Raw genomic sequence first — 9,763 nt, 5'->3', positions numbered from 1 at the left:
AGAAATAAAAAAATTTTTTTTTTTTTTTCTAAGTCTTAGATTTGATTTTTGGTTATCTTAGGCTGTCTGACTACTCCTCAAGGTCTTTGCATTTTTTTTATCCAAAAATCACTCCCTTCAAACTGGCCAAACCAACAGAATGAATGCAAAGTAGCTCAACCTCAACCAATAGTCTTAATCGGGGGTCTCCAAACTGACCCACAGGCCAAATCCGGTCTGCAGAGCTTTAATGGAAAACGTAAAAATATTCAGAAAAAAAAAAAATTAAAAAAACTGCGTGAAAATAGTGCGGTGGTTTTTCTTTTTGTTCAGAAAATGATTTGCTTTTTAGTAAAACTGGTTCTCCAAAACTTTGAGGTTTTGGAGAACCAGTTTTACTAATAAAACAAATCTAATGAACAAAATATGTCCAGATATTTTTTTTTTTTTTTTTTTTTTTTTTTTTTTTTTTAGAGTTATGAGGGGGCAAAAAAAAAAAAAAAAAAGTCAGCCTTCGGAAAAAAAAAATGCCACACAAACATGCTTTTGGACCATCTTGCAGGGATAAAATGTGGGAGGAGTAAGGGAGTCAGAACACCAGAGTTGATTGACCAAATAAAGAATTTCATGGATAATCACCATCGTGCATCTAGAGAGACAATAAGTGCACAGTTTGACGTCAGTGTGTGAAATGCACACATAATTATTCGCGAGGAACTGAAGATGTGGAAGATTTGCACAAAGTTTGCTCCAAGGGTTCAACGTTTGATCTTATTCTGTAATAGAAGAAACTAGTTATGGAAACGACAGTTTGCCCATCAAGTCTGGAGTGAGAAAAAAGAAGGCTTATCCAAGACAATTATAAATTAGTTTTTTTTTGTTTTGGTGGGTGTGTATTGATATTCATATTAAAAGCCCTTTTTTTTTCTATTTATTTAAAAAGAAAATAGAATTTAGTTATATGGGTTGTGGAATTGCATTTATCTACAAAAGATCTAGCTAATTTTCATATTCTTTTAAACATTCTTTTTAATTAATTCCTTGTTAGTTTCTTTGGTTTTCTTATGGGAATAATCAACATCAATATCTCCAACTCCATTAGAGGGTTATATTGTGAAGTTGTTTGTGTTCAATGCTAGAGTTATGACATGTTGGTCTAGTAGTCTATAAATTTGCTTCTTATTCCAGTAGCTTCTTTCCAAGAATTGCAGGCTTGTGGAACTACCTACTAACTGTTTTCCTCCTACCTTCCCCAGCCACCTAAGATGAAGTCTGCTTTTGTAAAGCCTCTCACATTAAGTGGCTTTATGCTTTGTTTTGGGGAAAAAAAAAAAAAAAAAAAAAAAAAATTGTCGTCTAGATCAATGTTGTAATTAGTTTCAAAACAAGGAACCATGGTTTTTTTTTTTTTGTTTTTTTTTAATTCAGTTTTTAGCCATCAGCTAGGGGTTTTCGATTGACAGAAAAGTCAACAGAATTTAGGCCATTGTTAAGATGGCACTTCTATTTATCGAGGTGTGCAGTTCTACATCAACCCTCCCAGACTGCTTTGAGAAGAGATTAGGTTATTACTAAATTGCCTAAAGTGCTTCTTACCAAGGAATGCTGAAGGGGCTACTCACATTTTTTTTTTTGGCAGGCCAGAAGACTTTTAGGGTAGTGGCTTTTCAAATCCTACTTTCCAACCCTTGTGTCACATCACCCAATCATGAGGACTTCATTTTATGAGTTTTAAATGACTTTTTTTTTTTTTTTATTTTTTTTTTTTACAAGACAGTCACCACAAAGATCACTTGAGAATAAGGGGGTTACGGATTTGTTCCTGGTATCGGAACACTGCAAACATATCAATGAAAAAAAAAAAAAAAAATTTGTTTGTTGAAATTCTTAATACTTTTTATTATATTTTATATAATCTTTTAATTTATTTTTGATATAATATTTTAAGTATTGTTATTTTGTTATGATTATTAATTATATTAATAATTATTTTTATTATGTTATTTGAATAGTTAATCCCATGACAAAGGGTTAATGAATGTAAGGTGTTAGTGTAGTAATCGTTAAATAATCCAAATTCTACCCAATTTAGATTAAGGGGATGGCTCAATAAGAACTCGTTTACATTGGACTTTAAGGCTACCATATTGTAATCGGCCAGGAAACAGGCCTGTGGAACTGTTTCACAGGTGAGCGAAGCTTTGTTTATGGAATTTGCATTTAGATTTAGGCACAGATGTGGCATTGTTGATAGTGGTTGTAACTAGTTGAGCGTTTTTTTTTTTGTGTAAAGTTGGTAAGGGAGTGAGCATAGATTGGAGCTCAGACGCGCACTTGCCATGAAAATAACAATAGAGCAAAGAAAGGCTCACAATGTCTCTTCTGTGAGAAAGAGGTTGTATGGAGAGAAAAGGGCATCACCTACTAAGTTTCAAACTATTTATGCTGGAACAAGTCTTTTTAGCCGTTGAAAGATAGGTAAAAATTAGAGCCAGTCGATCCATCCTCAATGCAAAAATGAGCACAAATTTAGCCATATTCAACCAAAAATTTGGCCCAAATTCAAATTTTTATTAATTTCTAAATGGGCATCACATGGACACTCTTGTAAGAAATATCCATACAAAAATTCAGCCAGATTGGACCAGTAGTTTCGGAAAAAAATAAAACTGACAAATATATCGATAAGAGAGAGAACGATGGGCTGTTTTATTACCGTACGTAAACTCTTGTTAGTAAATTTTTATATTATATAAGTGGTCTGAGAATTTATCTTAAAAAAAAAAAATAAAAAATACAGTATCCTATGTATATATTGATAACAGTGATATACCAGTTTTTTGTATAGCCCCAACCAATTTTTTAGGTGGTCTCTTCAGAGAGAGATTTTTTTCTCCTTAGTGCAAGCCTCTTCTTTGTAGCATTCATATACCCCATTCACAAAACATACTGCATCATGCAAGTTTACAATGCATTTACTGGAAATTAGGTCTTTGGCATAAAGCGGAGAAAAAAGATTGAAAGTACAAAGATGAAAATTTGTTTTTTTTTTCTGTATTTTTATTTTCGCATACACACTTTCGTAGTAATTTACAATATATGAAGGCTTACTAAAAATTGAAGCTAAGTAAAAAAATTTTTTTTAAATGGTTAAAAAAATTAAAAAAGAAACCCGTAGATTTCACTCCTGCGTGTTTTCAGTTTTCTGTTCCTCATGGTTGGAACCTTCCTTGCCTCCTCCTGACCGAGAAGATGACCGACTGTAGGAACGAGATCTGAGGATAAAAAAATTAGAACAGGTTTTTTTTTTGTTAATTTCAGCAACATTTCTATTTTTTTAGAGTTATCTATAGTTAATCAAAGATTTTAGTGTTTTAAGATATATCTATCTGATGTATATTGGAAGGATCAGTTTGTTCTACTATTCAATCAATAAACTTTAATAGTCCTTATAAATCAACACATACTTTTCTATAGTACTAGCAGATGTACCTCGCATTTCCCATTATTAAACGCAATGTTAAATTCCTTAACGAAAAGAAAAGAGAAAAAGGAAAGTAAAGAGTAAAAAAATGAGAAAAAGGAGAGAAAAAACAATGTAAAAAAAAAAATGTAAAAAACTCAAGCGGAGATTAAAACCAATAGCAAGCAATAGATATATAGATAGCTAGTATGATAACCATTAGGCCAGCTTGACACGATCTTTAAAAAAGTGTTTTCAAATCTACTTATTAGCATAAAGAAGCTGTCATGTGAATGATTTGTGCATGTGCAGTCGTGAAACAGTTGACAAATAGATAAAAGATCCGATGATCTCCAATTTTTCAGTTTTGACCCCTTAGCAGATGGATGAAAACTTATTAAAACATTTTCCACATGTCCGAACCCCTTATATACCAAATTTGAAGATCAAAAGTTTGTGGAGTATATAGGTTGAATGTCCTCACACACACACAATTTTATAGATATATATAGATTTAATGTAAATAGTTATTGGAATAGCTTTGATAACTCATTTTACAAGTTCGTATTGCCGTTATTTATTGTGAGTCTTGTGACTCAAAAATGAGGATGGGATCAAGAAACAAATAGCGTTTCCTCTCAATTAGGTTTGTCCTCACACACAATTTTATAGGTGTAGTCAAAGGAATTTTGCAATTAATTTGCAAACAATCTTTGATCACAAAAATCAAAAGGTTAGGGAGACACTGGTGTGTTAATCAATGCAACAGGATATGACAGCAATAATCATGATTAGATGTTTTTATTACAAGTTAATTATATCAACTGGGGATATTAAGTGACTACTAATAACAGTAGAAGCAGCTCAATTAGTTACCTGTGGCGACGGGGACTTCTGCTGCGTGATCTTCTGCTGAAAAAGACAAGCATCAAATTAAGTACATGGAGTTGATTTCATTTTTCTTTAAATTATTGTGAAAGATGAGGGACAGAGCATGTGAAGATCTAATGATACTCACCTTCTTCGACTACTACTGTAAGGGCTTCGAGAACGGGATCTGTAACTAAGAAAATAACAATTACCATTAGTGAGAGATGTAGAGGGCGCAGAGGGGATTTAGAGGGCACAGAGGGGATTTAGAGGGCACAGAAAGGATGTAGAGGGCACAGAGATTCTCACCTCGGGCTTCTGCTCCTAGATCTGTAACTTCTGCGACTGCCTCGTCGATCACAGTAATCATCATAGTATCGGCTGCGGTAGGGAGACAGGGAACTGCGACGCATCTTTTCTTTGCCTCTCATTTGGGATGGAGCTGCAATATAAAACAATTTTATTTTTAATAGCTTGTTCAGAGTTTGGTTTCATACCATACCAACCTTTACAAAAAATGTATAGCAACACACAATGTGTTTAAAAACAAAATTTTGAACTTAAATCCTATCAATAAAAAAAAAAAAAAAAAAATGCCGCTAACTAAATAAACTGATAAGATTTTTTTTAACAGGCAAAAGATAAAATTTTTTAATGAAATAAAATTAATTTGTATCCACCCTCGTTGATTTTTGGTTTCTCAAGCAAAGTGGCCTATGACAAAAATTTGAAATAAGGATTAATTTTCTAATACATAAAGGGGGGGGGGCAGCCCCACCATCACTAAAAAGGTAATACCTTGGAAGATAGTACTATGGCAACAGAACATAGTACATTAACTCCTTCCAAGGAGGGTGTATTTAGAAGTATTATTCCCACCACCTAACCCCCCCCCCACCACCACCATGTGATTAACTGCTCCCGTGGGGAGGCTAGTAAGTTAAAAAAAAAAATGTTTCTTTAAAAATTTCTAATTACTAAAGAATTTATAGTTCCTTGGCCTTTTGACTAAAATCAGAATGTAGCATCTTTTCTCAGTGACATCAAATGTGAATTCAAAAACAAAAAACATGGTGTTAACGTATGTGCGTAGGTGGTGGTGGGGGAAAAATCAGGCAGATAGCCAGCCATCCTCCTCATTTTTCCTTTCTCACTTATAATACAAATAGGTTTTCCTAAATTTACCCAACTCCATCAAATCTTTATAACTATTATGGACAAAACTATAGTACATAGATAAAATACAATAAACCATTTAAAATATATATGTGCAAATTAGCTATGCTACTTACTGTTCTTGGATTGTTTATATACAAAATATTTAAAAATAGATTGTTTATTTAAATAACAGTAACCCATTTTGATGGCAAGATAATAGTACTAAATAGGGGGAGGAGGGGAGATAAAAAAATCTCACATGTATTATAGAAATTAAGAAAAGAAAAAAAAGAAAAAGAAAAGAAAGCTAAATAACTATGTTTTTCTTCAAAATAAATTATATATCAAAGAATAAACAAGTTTTCAACTAAAGTCTATCAGGTTTAAACATCTTTTTTTTTCCACATCCAAGATATAAAATCTTCGGTGGATAATAATTCATGGATGTATTATCACAGTTGTTTTAAATGTCTTGTGCCAAATGTGGTTCAGAAAAATGTTGATACTTTGAAAACATTGTTTCATATTTTAATTATAGAAGTTTATTTTGAAGAAAAAAAAGAAAAATGTCCTAATTTCTATAATTTAAATAGAAAACAAGGTTTCTAAAGTGCTAATGTTTTTCTACCCATACCATGCAACCAAACATGTTGTGGCACAAGACATTTAAACCAAGCATGATTAACACCTATATCAACTGTTATCCAGGAGGGATTTTATATATTTCTGACGGGAAACATGTTTTGCAAAAAAGGTCAGTACCTGATGAAGACCAAGTCAAAAGCTAGTATATTCTTTAATTTGTTTTAGTGACAAAAAAAAAAAAAAAAAAAAAAAAAACCAAAGCAGTGTTATTTGGCTTTCTAATTTCTATAATTAACTGTATATATCCGGTATTACCAGGTTGTCGTCCGAAGGGTCGAGCTTTAAAACTATACTGATCTCGTGAAAATCTTACCCGTCAAAAGTTTTATGCAGACATACAAACAAAATCGGTGAGATTTATATTATAGATTACGCTCAGGTTCACTTTGTCATGGAATAGTAGTACCTATAAGTCCCTTTAGTTTAAAGCTATTCTCATTTACAAACATTTTTGTTTATAAAATATACGTCTATAGAACGAATTGCTTTACAATTCATTCATATAAAAAGCATATTTACAGTATGAATATGAGGAGTGTTCCAAAAATGCCTTTTTGTTCCCCACCTGAATGGATCAGAAGGGATTACAAATTGCATTGTTATGATGACTGAATTTATGCATTCAGAATCTGAAATTTCATCTGTTGCAAATATTGCGTGAATTGGCAAAAGTGAATTAAGAATGGTGATTACTATGCAGAAAAATACCTTCTGTGGCCACAAAAAGTTAGCTTGTTTTGATGGTATCACTCCTATAACATTTTAGTAAAAAAAACAAAACCTTTAATTCACTTTTTGAGTTAAAAAAAATAGGCTTTATTTTTAGAACAACCCTTATAGATGTATTTTGATTATCTTCTATATATTAATATGATAGCATGCGTGTTTTCGTGTGTCGAGCTTAAATCTTTTTTCTTCTGAGTGACCATCGTGTAATTATGACTTTCCATTTCTTGTAATAAATAATTTTACCAAGAATTATTCATAAGTTTCAGTTTCGATTTATAGCTGAAGAAACTCAAGTTATGTTTTTTCACCAATATTTTCGAGAGTCATCCCCTCTTTTCGATTGACTAGCCTTAATTTTATCACTCGTCATTTCCGGTTTGGCAATTGGCGCAACAGCAAAAACATCACTTTTCAAATTCTTTTCCTCCTTCGCTGTACGAGTTCGAGCCTGCCTACTAGATACTAAAAGGTACAAAGCTTTAATAAACGTTTTATGTTGCAAAAACATAAGTGTATCCTTTGTTAGCTTTCTATATTGCAGTTGCATATTTTTTCAAGTAAGATTTATGTTTAAGCAAAATTACATACCTACAAATAGCAAACCTTGTATGGTTGAGGGGGGAGGAAAAAAAGAAAAGATACTTACTTTTGCGGTCGCCTCGGGCAAATTCAATCTGCAGGTTTTTCCCATAAAAATTGGTTGCATCCAAATGGTACAAGGCATCATCTGCATCTCGAGGGTCTTCAAATGTGCATATGTTAAGGACAAAGAGAGAGAGAACACGCACACATACACGCAACACTATGCGATGGACAGCAAATGATCCCCCACAAAAAAAAACCCCAAAAAACTTGACCCTTCAACAACCACTGCATACGTCTTCCTTCCATAAGAGCGAAGATGAAGCCGTTACAAATGTTGCATACATTGGCAACAACGCCTTCAGATAATTATCCCCCCCTCACCCACCCCTAACATCGAAGAGGGGAAGAAAAAAAAAAAAAAAAAAAAAAAAAAAAAACGAAGAAAATAAATCAAGAATTTCACTTTTTTTTTTTAAATAGTTCTCAAATGTTATTTAAAAAAAAAAAAAAAAAAAAAAAAAACTATTGAAACTAATGTTCTCATCTTGGTAGTTATTCTCACAACATTCTAACCTTCAGGTGCGTCTTGTCAAATACTGAAATCTGCACAGAATTTTTAAAAGGAACCAATTACTTAATCTACAGACGTAGATTGTTCCCATTCAGTCAGCCTTGACAGCGTACAAATCTTAACTTAGTTGTATTCTCAGGAATCAGCCTCCAGAAGACAGAAAATTAGAACTGATTCTACTTAGTATTTTGATCCGTTGCACACCTAGGAGGCTACTTTGACTCAAACATTGCAAGTTTTAGAATCAAGAGGAGAACAGTAGTGTAAATAGTTCCAAATTATCAAACCTCATCTAAAAAAATTCTGAAATGTTTAAAAAAAAAATTAAAAATAGTTTGAGAAAAAAAAAAAAAAAATTTAAGATTAAAATATTCCTAAAAGAATTTTTAAATTCAATTTCTATAGTTAAAAATTTCCAATTTTCTGTCACAAACCCAACTTTTTAATAGACAAACAAGGCAATTAAAAACATGAAAACAGTTCAAAAATTCAAGATAAAATGCTAAAAATGCAGTTATGCTCTGGCCAAACACCAGTTGAGTTTATAAATTTAATCTCCACCCCCACCCATGACTTGAGAAAAAAAAGTTCTTTAGTATGAAGGATTTATAAAAATTAATGCTTTCATTGCCTTTTAGAGAACAAATGAACCATAATACTTGACTTTATCCTATACACTTTAATTCATGCCAGAAATTATAGTTTAAAATGAAAACTTAAATCTGTCCCGAGGCCGATTACATGCTTGACAAGATAAGGAAGGGCCAAAGTCTTATCTATGATTTCTCCATATTCTATGAAACATGGAAAAGAAATGCTGATAGTTATCAAATAGCATCAGATCCATATAAATTTGGAAACATTGAAATTGCATCAAAATGTTTAACTTAGTCTTATAAGAATGTGGATTTCATACAATGAATAAAACAAGTTTATGCCAAAATTGAGATTAACTTTTCCATAATCATGATCAATTTATACCAAAATCAAATCAGTTTTAAGTTAGACTAGGATTGATATTTCGCCCAAGTTGAGACGATTGGTCAAGCAATGTGGGTACTAGACTTAACACAAACACGGATACTCGATTGAAAACAGCCTCCTTTACAGATATATATATATATATATAAGGGCTGTGTTTACATTTTAATGGTCTAAAATAATTTTTGGTTTGAAATAAAGTTTAAAAGAATCAAGTATTATGATTAATTTGGAATCCTAAAAACAAACAAAAAGAACATTAATTTTCGAACATATCAATCATGCAAAAGAACCTGATATTTAATCAATAACCTTCCACCCACCTCTAATAATAAAAAAAAAATAAATGCAAGTGATGAAAGAGGCTGTTTGTGGCCATTCATCATCACACACACAAAAAAAAAGAAAAAAGAAAAAAAAAAAAGGCAAAAGCAATATCCATAACATACCTGGCATCCATGAACCACAATTCAAGACCGAGCAGAGAATGTAGAAACACATTATTATTATATAACAATTACTGAAACATTGTAAGATTCAGTATTTAGTGACTTAGCATACAGAATTTATTGACTAAATAAATGAGAAAGTTGGGCACTAATAACATCAAAATGCCTTATTTTAAAATTCAACTTTATACAAATGATGCGCCACCTTTTTGTAGATACTCTATATTTGGCAGTTGCAAGGTTGACCAATTTGCACATGGTTTTGGATGTTATTTATTGAGCATTTTTTTTATTTCTACATCAACCAACACAAGCATTCTTATTAATTCTGTA

At 32.0% G+C, this 9,763-nt stretch overlaps 1 protein-coding gene across 4 annotated transcripts in view; it reads right to left on the bottom strand.

Annotated features, from left to right (window-relative positions):
- Positions 1-3,013: 3,013 nt before the first annotated feature.
- LOC145267079 (serine/arginine-rich splicing factor 10-like) overlaps positions 3,014-9,763 on the bottom strand; it is a 33,985-nt gene continuing 27,235 nt past the window's right edge. The window contains exons 3-7 of one of the 4 annotated variants that reach the window (XM_080123052.1): positions 7,491-7,594; positions 4,622-4,754; positions 4,461-4,499; positions 4,319-4,354; positions 3,014-3,254 (exon numbers count right to left, since the gene is read on the bottom strand). In XM_080123052.1, coding sequence (XP_079979178.1) covers positions 3,161-3,254; positions 4,319-4,354; positions 4,461-4,499; positions 4,622-4,754; positions 7,491-7,594 — 406 coding nt within the window. In that variant the 3' untranslated portion in view covers positions 3,014-3,160. Of the gene's footprint in view, positions 3,255-4,318; positions 4,355-4,460; positions 4,506-4,621; positions 4,755-7,490; positions 7,595-9,763 lie in introns of all 4 variants that reach the window. The other 3 variants (XM_080123049.1, XM_080123053.1, XM_080123050.1) reach the window with 3 other exon arrangements.

The sequence above is a fragment of the Euprymna scolopes genome, chromosome 42 (genome assembly GCF_053919585.1).
Source record: "Euprymna scolopes isolate OS-2025 chromosome 42, ASM5391958v1, whole genome shotgun sequence".
Lineage (NCBI taxonomy): Eukaryota > Metazoa > Mollusca > Cephalopoda > Sepiida > Sepiolidae > Euprymna > Euprymna scolopes.
Note: the sequence above shows the minus strand (reverse complement) of the source record. Positions and strands in the feature narration are given on the sequence as shown.